The following is a 16256-nucleotide window of genomic DNA, read 5'->3' on the forward strand; positions in this document are numbered from 1 at the left end:
GCTACCAGGAACGCAAAGGCCAGAATTCCGGCCTCTTTCGCCTCCTGCACTCCCGGCTCCTCTGCCACCCCAAATATTGCAAGCCCCCAGCCCGGTTTGACCCTGGATCCTACCACCCTCGACACTGTCCTCGCTACGCCCTTCCAAAATTCCTCCAGCGCTGGGCATGCCCAGAACATATGGGTGTGATTTGCTGGGCTCCCTGAGCACCTAACACACCTGTCCTCACCCCCAAAGAACCGGCTCATCCTTGTCCCGGTCATGTGTGCCCTGTGCAGCACCTTAAACTGTATGAGGCTGAGCCTCGCGCACGAAGAGGAAGAGTTCACCCTCCCTAGCGCATCTGCCCACGTCCCCTCTTCGATCTCCTCTCCCAACTCCTCCTCCCACTTACCTTTCGACTCCACCACTGAGGCCTCCTCCTCCTCCTGCATCATCTGGTAAGTTTCTGAGATCTTCCCCACTCCCACCCCCCCCCCCCACCCCCCCCCCCCGAGAGCACCCTGTCTTGTACTGTGTGTGGCAGTAGCCGCGGGAATTCCACCACCTGCCGTCTGGCAAACGCGCTTACCTGTAAGTACCTGAAGGTGTTCCCCGGGGGGAGCCCGTACTTCTCCTCCAGCTCACCCAAGCTCGCGAACTTCCCGTCCACTAACAGATCCCCCAACTTTCGTATCCCTGCATTGTGCCACCCCGAAAACCCTCCACCTATTCTTCCTGGGGTGAACCAGTGGTTCCCCCGTAACGGGGTCCACGCCGAGGCCCCAACTTCCCCCTTATGCCGCCTCCACTGCCCCAAAATTTTGTGGGCCGTCACCACCACCAGGCTCGTGGTATACCTCCATGGAGGGAGCGGCAGCGGTGCCGTTGCCAGCACCCCCAGACTCGTACTCAGACAGAACATTAGTTCGGGAGTTCCAGAATTCTAATGTAGCAACAATGAAGGGACAGTAATATGTTTCCAAGTCAGCACAGTGTGCAACTTGGATGAAAACTTGGAGGTGGTGGTATTCCCATGTCTTTCTCATTGAAGCAGCTTACCAGTTTGGAAGATTCTGACAAAGAAGCCTCAGGGAGTTGTTGCAATATATTTTGTAGATGGTTCACACTGCAACCATGGTGTTCCAGTGTTGGAGGGAGTGAGTGTGTAAGATGGTAGCAACGATTTGCTAGGCAACTCAATGAGCAGTTAAGAGTCAACCATATTTCTGTGAGTCTGCAGTACATGTAGAAGAGCAGGATTTCTTTCTGAAAGGACATTCCTGAACCAGTTGGATTTACCTGACAATCCAATAGCTTCATGGTCACCTTTACCAATACTGGATCTTTGTAATAGTTGGGTCTGCTACATACAGTGATGTAAGAAGACACATGATCCATAGGCATGATCAATCTAGAGATCGACAAAGATGAGTACGACCATAGGACATAAGAGCAGAATTAGGCCACTTGGCCCATCGAGTCTGCTCCGCCATTCAATCATGGCTGATATTTTCTCATCCCCATTCTCCTCCTTTCTCCCCATAACCCCTGATCCCCTTATTAATCAAGAACCTATCAATCTCTGTCTTACAGACACTCAGTGAATTGGCCTCCACAGCCTTCTGCGGCAGAGTTCCACAGATTCACCACCCTCTGGCTGAAAAAAATCCCTCCTCATTTCTGTTTTAAAGGATCATCCCTTTAATCTGAGATGGTGTCCTCTGGTTCTAGTTTTTCCTACAAGTGGAAACATCCTCTCCACGTCCACTCTATCCAGGCCTCGCAATATCTTGTACGTTTCAATAAGATCCCCTCTCATCCTTCTAAACTCCAACGAGTACAGACCCAGAGTCCTCAAACATTCCTCATACGACAAGTAAAGACCTAGAATGGAGTCAGCTCTGTACCTGTACCCGCTACTGTAAATATGTACATAGTTTATGAGTTTTAATAAAGATTTGTTGTGAATATACTCAAGACTATGTGGACTTTTCACAGTTTTCGAAGCAGGATTCTTCAATGTTTATTTTTGATTTATATAATTAACTGAATTCAAGTTCAGAACTGTCATGGTGGGATTTGAAGTTGGGTCTCCAGATGTTTAGTCCAGTAATATCACAGCAATAACAAACATTCAAACTTGCAAAGTTCCTGCTCACTTCTCAGATGGGAGCAGTGCTGAGTGCAGTTCAATGAGTCTCACTTTCCCATCCAAGGGAATACTTTCACAAAGGTTTTCCCCTTGCTTACAGCTCAATAGTTGGAACTTCTGGTGGCGGCCATGAAGTGAACGGTCACACGTAAGGTGACTCCTGCTTGGGGAATTGTTTTTTGGCCCGTTTTGCCCATTTAACGGATGCTGCTCAGGTGGAAAAGTATTGTAGCTGGAGAAATTGGATTCCTCCTCTGGCGTGGGATGTCTAGAGGCTGCAGTATGAGGAATAAGTCGAGTAAGGGTCCTTGTTTAACTCAAAAGGTTGTCGTGTCGCAGGAGGGGAGAACATGGGGGCGGTCTCTGTGTCGTTGTTGCCTTCTCATTTCATTTAACCTATTTGGTTAAAGAAATGATCCTGAGGTGGACAAAGGGAACTCAAGAATGCAGATGGGAGGGCTGTCATGTTCTGTAGACCGGCCAAAGTGAAAGATGTACGACAGAACATGTAGTTTTAAATAATTTATGATAGAACAAACTGTGTGATAAGATAACTAGGATAAATTAGCTAACAAACAATTAACGCTAAACAGCTCTTGTGGAACTGCTGTAAATATGTCTATCTCCCAGCACAATCAACCCCAGACTCCCCCGATCACATGGTGAAGTGATGAGTTTACAATGCCACCTAGTGATCGGAGGTCATGCATAACATTATGTACAAACTTACATAATGCTGGTTTAGCATTGGGCTAAACAGCTGACTTGTAATGCAGAACAAGGCCAGAAGCGCGGGTTCAATTACCGTACCGGCCTCCCCGAACAGGCACCGGAATCTGGCGATTAGGGGCTTTTCACAGTAACTTCATTGAAGTCTACTTGTGACAATAAGTGATTATTATTATGCATATCAGCACAAGGGCCATACCATCACAATCTATCAAGACATTGGGGAGAGCTGGCAAAATGGCAAGCGGGGCTCAATAAGGCCAAGGCAGCTCGTTATAAGAGCAAAGTGAGGTTCAGAGTGCTCTATCCAGCTCGCCTGCAGGTTACGTTTGGAGATAGGCCTGAGGAGGTGAAAGACTTTGTAAAGAAACATGGACTGGGGACTTTTGAGTGAAGAAGTTGGTTACACCTGAGCGGTGATTTGTTTAAATTTTTCTTGCTCTTTGTACCTTTCATGTTTCTGTTATGCCTTTCATGGCTTCAGCTAAGGGGACTGTTTGATGATTTATTGAAGGTGTAACTTGCATTTTTCTCAAGGTGGGGATCACTCTGCTAGAGGAGATGCTAGTTAATGGGAACAACCAGGCTATTTACATGGAATGTAAGGGGTTTAAATGGGCCAGTTAAAAGATCTCAGGTTTTTGCCATCGAAAAAGTTTGAAGGTGGATGTTGTTTTCTTGGAGGAGATACATTTGAGAGTTCGGGATCAGACAAGGCCGAGGAAGGGGTGGGTGGGGCTTTCACGTGAGGACGAGGGGGACCATGGTGCTGATCAATAGGAAGGTGGCCTTTTGGGTGGCTAATACTGTGGTGGATTCAGGGGGGGAGATATGTGATCATGAGTGGCGTGTTGACGGGTGCTCTGGTCGATTTGTGTTTGGTGGAGGGCTGCACTCAGTGACCTCCATTGAGTTTGGATACGACGTTACTCAAAGGCAAGGGTGTGTGTGAGAGGATAGCAGCCGCTATTGGAACCTATGTGGAGTTTAATAAGAACGATGAGGTCTCACCTTCCATGTTCTGGGAGGCACTAAGGGCGGTCAGGTGGTCATAAGGGGGAGGTTAATTTTGATTAAATCATGATGTGGAGATGCCGGTGTTGGACTTGGGTGAGCACAGTATGAAGTGTTACAACACCAGGTTAAAGTCCAACAGGTTTGTTTCAAATCATTAGCTTTCGGAGCACTGCTCCTTCCTGAGGTGAATAATTCACCTCAGGAAGGAGCAGTGCTCCAAAAGCTAGTGATTTGAAACAAACCTGTTGGACTTTAATCTGGTGTTGTAAGACGTCTTACTTGATTAAATCATACAGTGATAAGTTGGATCGAGCAGAGATTCAGAGGTTGGTGGAGTCTACCCTTGTGGTAGATCGTCAATGCTCTGCTGCCCCAACGGCAGAGCTATTGGCAGAGAGGAATAAGCTCCAGATGATGTTTGAGTTGATGAGGGAAAGCGGTTAGCCAGCTCTTTTGTATGTTGTAAAATTAAAAATTTCTTGCATAAAAATATATATTTTTAAAAGCTCAGTAGTTTATGCTGAAGGTGCGTGGCGTGCGTGGCTATCAGGTCAGATGAGGATTGGGCTTGCCTGTGTGGTATCTGGACTCATGAGTGAACAAAAGGTCACTTGCGTTAGCTTACCGATGCACAGTGCTGTCCCAAAATAATGCAAGGTTGTAAAGAACAGTTCCTTGTGTTTATATTCTTAGTTTGCCTGATCGTACAACATCTAGGATGCACTTCTCTTGGACTTTACATGGAAACAATAATGATTCAGAAGTTAAAGTCATTTCACAGGCATGTTGTAAATTAACCATCAGTTATTTTGATCATTGTATGTAGAAATGTTGTTCATTTTCCAGATAAAACTGCTGGAGTATTCCATTTGCAGTCAGCCAGTGGGAAGAACAAGTTTACCTTTGAAGGTGCAACAGCTGCCTGCAACGTTGAGGGGGCTACACTGGCAAGTTTTGATCAACTTGCTACTGCTCAGCAGGTACGTGTTCATATAAGTGGAGTATTAAGCAGAGGTCAAGGTGTTAAGCAAAGGTCAATTTTACATATGCGTGCATCTTGAATGATGTTTTTATTCAGTGATACAGAGCTCTTTATTAACCCCAGGTAAATGTGCTCGATCATTTGACACATTGATTTCCAATGAAATTTTAGAAGTGCTGCCAGTGAAGAAGAACCCAACAGAAATACAAGGGTGGTTCCCTTTCTGCAGCACATCAGTTACCCCACCATCTTCCTGCTGTCGGGATTGTTCCACTATCTTCCTGTATCACCCTCCTTATATTTTCCCTCTGATTTTAACTACTGCTGACACATGGGGTGGGATTCTCTGACCCCGTGCCGGGTCAGAGACTCGTCGATAGCGCCGATTTTTCACATGGCGCCAGTCCGACGCCATCCCGCCTATCTCCCACCCGGCGTCACCGGCCTAATCGTGAACGGCGCCGCGCCGCCTGGAGAATCGGCAGAGGGGGCAAGTCCCGCGATTCTCCGTGTCCTGTTGATTCTGCAGCCCGGGTGGGCCGAAGTCCCAAGGTGCCGTTCACACCTGCCAATAAAAGTCATCAGCCAGTCGTGCTGGCTGACGGTACGGGAGAGCAGGTGAGCGGCCGGCACATTGCGATCATGACACTCTCGGGACGGGGACGGACAGGGCTGCGGCTGAGGGGGGGGGGGGGGGGGGGGGGGCTCTATGTTGGCGGGTGGGTCCCCCATGTTGTGGGGGGGCTGGGCCTCAATGCTGGGGGAGCGGGGCTTCTATGTTCGGGAGCGGGGGCAAGGAGGGTGGGCGGTGTGTGGACGACATGCCAGTGCAGGGCATTACCAGAGCCACTGCCGCCAGAACGGCGGTATGGGTGATGGGCACCGGCCCCGAGCGCTATCCGCCCGCACGGCCCCAGGCCTTGCCCATGGGTGCGGCACCCGACCAGGGGCAGACTTCCCAGCAGCCGGCATCCATCGGCAGAAAGAGGCGGACCCGCACTCTGGCATCCCCCAGTGAGGGCATAGCCATCCAACGATGACGCTATCAGGAGGGACAGGCTGTACTGGGCGGAGCACAGAGGGTGCAGCCAGGCATCTGGGTGTATGCGTGGTTGTGGCGCAATCAGCAAGCCGGGCAGACATGTACCCCAAGGCACCTGGCTGTAGAGGGGACCATGCGCCATCCTTAAACATGTTGTATAACCCCCCACTCCCTGCATGTCATAATGTTTGGGCACCAGCCAGCGATGTTGACCGCCGTGGCAGGAGCCACTGCCCTGCATGTGGCCTTGTGGCAGCGTAGGCGCATGCGGCTCAGAGCGGCTGCAGCAGAGGGACGGGGTGCATCAGAGGGACAGGCTGCAGCAAACCAAGTGGGACCCGCTGATGCTGCAGTGCTACCTGTCTGACCGGCGCAGGAGGAGGCCAAGGTGCACGACGAACAGAGCAACGGGGGGGAATGCACAGGATGACGACACCTATGTGGATGAGGAGCAGGGGGAGCAAGTGGTGGTGCGGCCAAGGCGCCGGAGGTGCCCCATGAGGCCACGTGTCTACCGGCGCTGCCTGTCCTTCAAGGACCTACCGAACAGGGCATGCAGGAGGAGACTCAGGATGAGTCGGGAAATGGTCGCACATATCTGCCACCTGATGGCACACCTGGCACCGCGTGGGACTGGGGGAGGACATGCTCTGCCGGTGGCCGTCAAGGTGTCGGTGGCCCTGAACGTCTATGCAACAGGGTCATTCCAGTCGCTGAATGGAGACCTGTCCGGCATCTCCCAGCCATTGGTGCGCAGGTGCATCCGTGCAGTGACTGACGCCCTGTACATCATCGCGGACCGCTACATACAATTCCCAGTGGACCTCGCCCACGAGAATGCCCAGGCAGCGGGATTCACTGCCGTGGCTGGGATACCCATGGTACAGGGGGCAATCAATGGGGTGCACATCGCCATGCAACCTCCAGCGGAGAACAGGGACCTCTTCATGAACAGGAAGGGGTGCTACTCCATGAACATTCAGATGGTCTGTGACCACCATATGAAGATCACAGTACCCGAGTAGTGTACATGATGCGTTTATCCAAGCACAATCGTTCATTCCCGCCATGTTCGAGGATATCCACCCCCCACCCCCCAAGCCTGCGGGGCTGGTGGCTGGGTGACAAGGGTTACCCATTGCGGTCATGGCTGTTGACGCCTATACGGAGGCCACAGACCGACGTGGAGACCCGCTACAATGAGGCCCATGCAGCAACCAGGGGTGTGATTGAGAGGTGCTTCGGCCTGTTGAAGAATGCGCTTCAGGTTCCTGGACCACTCTGGAGGGGCCCTCCAGTGCCATTTGGAGAAAGCTGGCTGCATCGTTATTGTCTGCTGCGTCCTCCACAATATTGCCCAGCAGAGGGGCGAAGTGCTGGAGGAGGAGGAGGCAGAGGGGGAGGCCGCGGGAGGTGATGCCTCTCCAGGTGAGGAGGATGGGGATGAGGAGGGCAACGGGCAACAGAGGGGGGCGGGTTATGGACGGGAGGCTGCATGACGCCACCGGCTTGGCCAGCGCGCATGCGAGGCGTTAATAGCCGCACGTTTCACCAACTAGGGGGGTAGGGGCTCTCTGAGCAGGGGCACTGGCACCACCGTACCGCCCCACCTCACCACCCAGCACCCTCACCTCCCACACCCTCCGACTACCTCACCTGCCACACCACCACATGCACAGCACCCTCCAACTGCGGCACAAAGGGCTGGTCTCACACGATTGCCTGTGGAAGCGGGTGTGATCAATGCCATGAAGGATGATGACAACCTGCTCTGTGATGAGCTGTGAGCTCCAAATCGTTAGCCAATGTCTGACTCATGGCCACAGCTACACCCTCCACGTGGGTGGTCCCTGTACGCATAACGTACACTCCCATGGACATGTTGGGCAGGTGACGGCGGGGTGCTGAGTACGGCGGGGGGAGTCTTTACACCCACCTGGGCTCACCATTCCACCGCCCTTCTAACACAGTGCCAATCAATTCCGTTCACGACCCCCTGGCCACCGGACATAAGGCAGAGGCATCTTGCATTGGTGTAACAGTGAGTTTAATTGTAACGGTAACATACAAGTGCCCTAGCCCCTATAACTATACTGTGCCCTGCACCCGTGTCAACTTACTACATGTAAAATTCCTTGGCCTTACGGGCCCTACCACTACGTTTAGGTATTTCCCCAGATGGTGCAGCAGGAGCGGAGGCGGACTGCTGAGACTCCGGCATTGCGACTTGGCTCCCCGTTGGCGTGCGTTTCCTGGGGCTGCCCAGCTTGGATGGGGCAGGCTGCTCCGCAGGTGTGCTGGATGGCTTGATGCCTGTTCTGCCCACCAGATGCGCCAGGGACGGGATGGGGAGTCCGAGGATCCGCGGTGTTCCGGGACCTCCCTTGCAGGATTCACCGGGACAGGCCCCGGTACCTCCTCCTCCCTCGGGGTGTCCGGTGGCCCTCACGCCTCTCTATGGGATGGGGGTTCGAGCGAAGACAAGCCCCGAGGCACCCCCGACACCTGATGCTGCCAGTCCTGGAGGCCCGCTGCGGTATCGACCAGGGTCTGAGCAGCGATGGAGCTCAGGGAGTGGGCCATTCCTGTCAGGGACTGCGCCACCTCCCTCTGTGCTTGTGCAATGCCATCCAGCATCTGGGCGAGGCCGCTGATGCTCTCAGAGATGGCCTGCTGAGACTCGGCCAGACTGCGGAGCACGGCTGCAATGTCCAGCTGGCTCTGGCACATGGCTGCCTGTGAGAGGGCAGCCCTGTCCTGGGCCACGGATGACTCATGCACATGGAGCCACATGCCTTGCATAACCTTAGCCATGGCCAAAACCGTTGCACCCATTGCCTCCGCCGCGGACACCACCCGTGCAGTGTCGGCCTGGGTGGCAGCCATGACCGGCACTACACCCTGCTCCTGGACGCAGATGGACTCCTCCACCTGCATCTGCAGTTGCTGGAGGCTAGCCATCATCCCGTCGTCTAGTCCCTGGGTTTCTAACTGCATCGGGTCTATGGGTGGGACTGGAAAGTCCAGGAACCCGGAACCATCTGGGTGGCAGCTGTTTGCTGGGATTGGACTGCCCTCCGGCCAGCCGGCCCCTCGGCTGCACCTACCTCCACCTGCTGTACCGGTACGGCTGTGTGGTGCGCGCCAGAAGCCTCATCGCTAAAGTGCCCAACCAAGATGTGAGTCTCTGCGATGGTGGGGGGTGTGGGTGAGTGCAGTGATGCCAAGTCTGGGTCGTCATCGAGCCCAGAGTCTGGGGGTTCCTACGTCGAGCCCTGGGCCGGTTCTTTCTGTCGCCCCCATCTGGGGGGCACTGTCCAGTCTGTCTGTCATCTGTGTGTCAGTGTCCTGACTGTCGTGTGCGTCAGTGTTCATCTTCCCCATTTCGGGGCTGTCGCTGTCCTGGGTGTCCATCCTCTGTTCATCACTGTCCTGGGTCTCAGTCCTCTGTGCGTCCGACTGCTGTGTCACAGTGACGGAGGAAGGCCTTCGTTGCCGTCTGTCCTCCCCACCGTGGCGTACATCCCTGGGGGCATCTGGACCTGGCACTTGTGGGGTCTGAGCTGCGCCAGATGGTCCGGGCTGGGATGGGGTGAGGGTGTGTGGGATGGGGTGAGGGTGTGTGCTGGGGGGGATTGGGGTGAGGGTGTGTGCTGGGGGAGTTGGGGGGGGGGGGGTGTAGGCAGGCAGGGGACTCTCACTTGCTGGTGTGCCTCCGATCTGGCAAGGGGCAACCTCCCGGTCCCCGCCTCCGTCAACGAGGTCCTTTGCCCTCTGCTCGTGTACTGTGAGGGGGTGTAGTACAGGTGAACCCTCTCCAGTTCTCGCACGCTCCCTGTGGTTGTGGGCGGTCTTCTCCTAGGGGGGGCAGCAAAGCATCCGAGTTAGTCGGTACACAGCATCCCGCGCAGATGTCACCCATATGATGGCATGGGAGCACTGGGCACCCGGCCACGGCGGCTCTCAGGGTGTGCAGCCCATGAGGGTCAAGTGGGGGGTTTGGCAACACTCCTGGGGGGAGGGGATATTGTCACATGTGTGGCTGGTAGGGGTTAGGTGGTGTCTCGGTGTACTCACCCTGGCTGCCCTCGTCAGGTCGTGCATCTTCTTGCGGCACTGCTCGGCTGTCCGTGGGGTTTGCCCCACTACGCTTACCGCAACACCCACCTCCGCACTGTGCTGGCAGGGTGCCGGTGGCCATGTCAACGGCACAGGATCGCCCTCCTATCTTCGACCGTGTCCAGCAGCGTCTCTAGGTCGTGATTTCGGAACCACGGGGCAGCATGGCTGGGGGCGTCCATCTCGCCGGTCTCATGGCTGCGGCGCTCGTGCACATTTTATGCGACGCAGCGCCGCCTCATCAGGGCGTTGCGCGAATGGCGCCGGTATGGTGCCATGCCCACACTTCTCGACGTGCCTGTGCTGGCCCATTTTGCGGGCCAGAATGAGTCGTCGGATTGGGTCCCTGACGCCGTCGTAAAACGAGATGATGTTTACGATGGCGCGGGCTCTCTGCCGCGGGATGGGAGAATCTCGCCCATGATTCCAGGGGTGACAGTAGCCCTTTAGGTCCATGCCCAAGTGAACGTTTTTGGAGTGAGACAAGCTAGCAAATGGTGACAGGGTATTTATCATGTGGTGAGTGGGACATCATTGTTGAACCTGGTCTAGTCTTCAATTATGAAGAGTTCAAGCAGGTGCAGCTGAATAGTTATCTTTCAGAGAATCTGGGCTAATGTTTCCAATTCCTGGGTTGAAGACATTGAGATAACACCCTGATTGTGATCAGTGCCCCTGAGCTGTGGTGTCCAAGCTGAAGTCCTCATGAGCTGCATAGGAGTCCACAAATGAAGTTAAAATCGATGTTCCAGTGGCGCAGTGGTTAGCACTGCTGCCTACAGCACTGAGGACCCGGTTTCGAACCCGGTCCCGAGTCACTGTCCGTGTGGAGTTTGCACATTCTCCCCGTGTCTGCGAGGGTCTCACCCCCACAACCCAAAGATGTGCAAGGTAGGTGGATTGGCCACTAAATTGCCCCTTAATTGGAAAAAAATAATTGGGAACTCTAAATTTATTTTTAAAAGTCGATGTTCCCAGTAATGCGCATATATCCCAAGCTTGCCAGCTCTAACAGATCTTGACATGCTACATGATACATTAGTGCTTGAAAACAGCCTTGTACAGATCTCCAGGCCCATGAAATTCAAACAGGGAAAGCCAACAAATATAACCACAACTAGGACAAAATAGGGTTTTGAGGCTGGACTCAGGCCGCACTTGGTTCCGGGGCTGCTGTCCCTCAGTGCAATTAATGTGAGCCTTTAGGGAGCTTTGCGCTCTTCTCTTTTTTTTTCCTTTTGTTCCCTATGCGTCTTCCAAAGAGTTTTGAAGCTGCCCATCTGCTTTTCTACAAAGCTACCTCTTCAGCATAAAGCCAGCATATCAATTCTTCAGTACTTACACAAACGTTCAGTTTTCACAGTGCACTAAAATTATCAGAGGATATTCCACATAATGGATAAATATATTGACTGATGTATTAGAATAAATCTGTAAAAGAAAATATTTGAAAAATTTAAAAGCTGCAGAAGACTTGATGCAGAGTGTTAGCAATCTTGCTAAACTACTGTGCTCATTTCTGATGGGAACATTAATGGTTTATGGGACTGCAAGAGTCAACAGTAAATGTGGTATGATCAGTAAGACGGTACTAAAACATAATCAATAAACATAATCAGGCTGCTGTTGGTAAAGTGATGATTAAATGGTTCATTGCACATTATATTATAGTTTTTTAATACAATAAAGGTAACATAGATTAAATGTCAAATATTTCTCCAATTGATTGACAACAAGCTGAAGTATCAATGGATCCAACAGCAACTGGTTGACAGAATATCGGTTCTCTGTAATTAAATGGGCTCTTCATGAAAACCACCAAATGAAAATACTGGGATGCTGGAAATCGGAAATAAAAGCCAAAAAGGCTGGAAATGCTCAGCAGGTCAGGCTGCATCAATGGAGAGAGAAACAACGTTAATTTTTCAGGTCTATGACATTTCTTCATGAGCTATTTAACAATTGCGTCTTTGATTTATCCGCATAGTTTGGTTTCCACCTGTGTATTGTCGGATGGATGACTGATAAAAAGGCAGGGTATCCCACAACCCATTCAAACCCTAACTGTGGCTCCAATAAGATTGGTATCATTGATTACGGAGTGCGAACAAATCTGAGTGAGCTTTGGGATGCTTACTGCTTTCGAGAGCAAGGTAAGCAAGGAATTCAATACATTCTTTGGCTCTCACTTGCTGGTGCGGCAATTTAGTTTTTCTAAATAAAACAATGCAGTGTTTGATTTGCAAACGCTTTAAGGAACACTAATTAGTTGGTATTTTATGGTATTCATAGATGTTCAGTGTGTGTGTAAGGAAGGCTTTGTAGGTGATGGTTATTCCTGCAATGGGAACCTCATGGAAGTGCTGTCCAGTTACTCCAATTTTTCAGTTTTCTATTCTGTAAGTATTATTCCAGTACAGCTTTATTTTATTCTTTTTGCAAGTGTGGTCAACGGTTTGTCTTATCATTTACTCTTTCTTGTTAGAAATTATTAGATTATGCCAATGCGACTGAAGAAGGAATGGAATTTCTAGAATTCCTGTCAGACGAGACAACCAATGAAACTTTGTTTGTGCCCTTAGATTCTAGTTTTGGAATAAATGAGGTAAGAATTTTTTGGTTCCTGGACATTTCCTTCCTGCTCTAAACAAACCAAATGTGCAATTCTTGAATACGGAAATGACTTAGAACCTTGTTAACAATTGATTATGCTTGTAAAAAGAACCCATCTGTTTGTAGGTAGTGGCTGAGAGAGGATTGTAAGCTAGAGAGCATCAAGAACACGTTCTCCTTGCCTTCATGAGATCTTTAACACCCACTTAACTTAAAGGCCTTATAGAAATCCACATTGCTGTTGTTAAAGGACAACATCTCCAGCAATAAAGCATTCCGTAAATGCAAAATTGACTTGACAGGCTAGGTGGTGAGCTAGGACTTAGGACCATAATTTACTCTCTTCTGCCTCAAATCTTACGATTACAGATAATTATAATTGCAAAACTCTGGTGCAAGATTAACACTTAACATTTTTAAAATTATATCTAGACCTTACCATGGAAGGATCTTGAAAACCACATCTCCAGGAACAATAGTTTTATTTATTACGATGAGTTGAGTGATGATACACTTATTTCATCCAGGCTAGGATATGATCTTCTCATTGTTGACATTGGACCTACAAATCAGACCCTCCTAAATGTAAGTTATATATTAGACTTGTAGCTTTTCTGTTCAAAGACGAAACTTGCTGCCTATTCATCTGAAAGTTCCGTACACATTTCAAAACCGTGTTTCAGCAGTGATTCATGCAAAAGACACATTGCTGTGTTATTTTCGTTAGCTACATGGCAGATGTTCAAAACGTTGATGATGCTGAAAATGGTGAAGTCACAAAATAGTGTTCCTACTGTTTGTGAAAATCAATAATTCCTAGCCATGCAAATGGGCAGCCAGGCAGGTAGTTTTCTCTTAATTGACCTTCAGCCGAATTTAATTCACCTTCAGGAGGGCTTCTTAAAACAATATGTAGATATTCCAACTAGGAAGGGGGCTGTACTGGACCTGGTATTGGGGAATGAGCCCGGCCAGGTGGTAGATGTTTCAGTAGGGGAGCATTTCGGGAACAGTGACCACAATTCAGTACGTTTTAAAGTGCTGGAGGACAAGGATAAGTGTGGTCCCAGGGTGAATGTGCTAAATTGGGGGAAGGCTAATTATAACAATATTAGGCGGGAACTGAAGAACCTAGATTGGGGGCAGATGTTCGAGGGTAAATCAACATCGGATATGTGGGAGGCTTTCAGATGTCAGTTGAAAGGAATTCAGGACCGGCATGTTCCTGTGAGGAAGGATAAATATGGCAAATTTCGGGAACCCTGGATAACGAGAGATATTGCAGGCCTCGTCAAAAAGAAAAAGGAGGCATTTGTCAGGGCTAGAAGCCTGGGAACAGGCGAAGCCTGTGTGGAATATCAGGAAAGTAGGAAGAAACTTAAGCAAGGAGTCAAGAGGGCTAAAAGGGGTCACGAAAAGTCACTAGCAAATAAGGTTAAGGAAACTTCCAAGGCTTTTTACACGTATATAAAAGGCAAGAAGGTAGCCAGAGAAAGGGTTGGCCCACTGAAAGACAGGGGAGGGAATCGATGTGTGGAGCCAGAGGAAATGGGCGAGGGACTAAATGAGTACTTTACATCGGTAATCACCAAATAGAAGGAATTGGTGGATGTTGAGTCTGGAGAAGGGTGCGTAGATAGCTGGGTCACATTGAGATCCAAAAAGACAAGGTGTTGGGCGTCTTGAAAAATATTAAGGTAGATAAGTCCCCAGGGCCTGATGGGATCTACCCCAGAATACTGAAGGAAGCAAGAAGGAAATTGCTGAGGCTTTGACAGAAATCTTTGGATCCTCACTGTCTTCAGGTGATGTCCCGGAGGACTGGAAAATAGCCAATGTTGTTCCTTTGTTCAAGAAGGGTAGCAAGGAAAATCCAGGGAACTACAGACCAGTGAGCCTTACATCAATGGTAGGGAAACTACTGGAGAGAATTCTTCGAGACAGGATCTACTCCCATTTGGAAGCAAGTGGCCGTATTAGCGAGAGGCAGCACGGTTTTGTGAAGGAGAGGTCATGTCTCACTAACTTGATAGAGTTTTTCGAGGAGGTCACAAAGAAGATTGATGCTGGTAGGGCAGTGGATGTTGTCTATATGGACTTTAGTAAGGCCTTTGACAAGGTCCCTCATGGCAGACCGTACAAAAGGTGAAGTCACACGGGATCAGAGGTGAGCTGAAAAGATGGATACAGAACTGGCTAAGTCATAGAAGGCAGAGAGTAGCAATGGAAGGGTGCTTTTGTGATTGGGGGTCTGTGACTAGTAGTATTCCGCAGGGATCAGTGCTGGGACCTTTGCTGTTCATCGTAGATATAAATGATTTGGAGGAGAATGCAACTGGTCTGATTAGTAAGTTTGCGGACGACACAAAGGTTGGTGGAATTGCGGATAGTGATGAGGACTGTCAGAGGATACAGCAGGATTTAGATTGTTTGGAGACTTGGGCGGAGAGATGGCAGATGGAGTTTAATCCGGACAAATATGAGGGAATACATTTTGGAAGGTCTAATATAGGTAGGGAATATACAGTGAATGGTAGAACCCTCAAGAGTATTGACAGTCAGAGATCTTGGTGTACAGGTCCACAGGCCACTGAAAGGAGCAACACAGGTAAAGAAGGTAGTTAAAAAGGCATAAGGCATGCTTGCCTTCATTGGCCGGGGCATTGAGTATAAAAATTGGTAGCTGTATAGAACTTTAGTTAGGCCACACTTGGTGTATAGTGTTCAATTCTGGTCAGCACACCACTGGAAGGATGTGGAGGCTTTGGAGAGGGTGCAGAAGAGATTTACCAGGATGTTGCCTGGTATGGAGGGCATTATCTATGAGGAGAGGTTGAATAAACTTGGTTTGTTCTCACTGGAACGTCGGAGGTTGAGGGGCGACTTGAGAGGTCTACAAAATTATGAGGGCATAGACAGAGTAGATAGTCAGAGGCCTTTTCCCAGGGTAGAGTGGTCAATTACTAGGGGGCATAGGTTTAAGGTTTATGTTGAGACAAGGTTTAGAGGAGATGTACGAGGCAAGTTTTTTTCCCAGAGGGTAGTGGGTGCCTGGAACTTGTTGCCGGAGGGGATGGTGGAAGCAGGGACAACAGTCACGTTTAAGGGTGTCTTGACAAATACATGAATAGGATGGGAATAGAGGGATACGGACCCCGGAGGAGTAGAAGATTTTAGTTTAGACGGGCAGCATGGTCGGCGCAGGCTTGGAGGGCCGAAGGGCCTGTTCCTGTGCTGTACTTTTCTTTGTTCTTTGTTCAACCTGTGCTAATTTTATACTGTTGACAATACATAGAAAAAACAACTTAGTGAGAATTTCTAGAGTTTTACAACTTAATGCTGTATTAAAAAGAAAAGCTACATATGCTGGAAATCCGAAATCAAAACAGAACATGTTGTAAATATATAGGAGCTCAAGTCAGCATTGTGAAGAGAAAAGAGCAACGTCAGGCATTGAGTGTACTATAATCAGCCTGTACTTCAAATATATAGGACATATCCCAGAACAGGAAACTCATTTTGGATAGAAGAGACGTAGTATGGGGATATGGGGAGAGTGTAAGACAGTGATGGGTGAAGATAACAAGATATTCCAAAAATACATAGCAAGAATTCTAAAT

At 49.9% G+C, this 16256-nt stretch overlaps 1 protein-coding gene across 1 annotated transcript in view; it reads left to right on the plus strand.

Moving 5' to 3' along the window:
• The window catches only part of stab1 (stabilin 1), a 416947-nt gene that overhangs the window by 392832 nt on the left and 7859 nt on the right, over positions 1-16256 (plus strand). The window contains exons 61-65 of the mRNA XM_072472659.1: positions 4727-4860; positions 12011-12176; positions 12316-12422; positions 12509-12628; positions 13069-13221. Of these exons, the coding sequence (XP_072328760.1) occupies positions 4727-4860; positions 12011-12176; positions 12316-12422; positions 12509-12628; positions 13069-13221 (680 nt within the window). The remainder of the gene's footprint in view (positions 1-4726; positions 4861-12010; positions 12177-12315; positions 12423-12508; positions 12629-13068; positions 13222-16256) is intronic.

This window comes from Scyliorhinus torazame, chromosome 13, assembly GCF_047496885.1.
Source record: "Scyliorhinus torazame isolate Kashiwa2021f chromosome 13, sScyTor2.1, whole genome shotgun sequence".
NCBI lineage: Eukaryota > Metazoa > Chordata > Chondrichthyes > Carcharhiniformes > Scyliorhinidae > Scyliorhinus > Scyliorhinus torazame.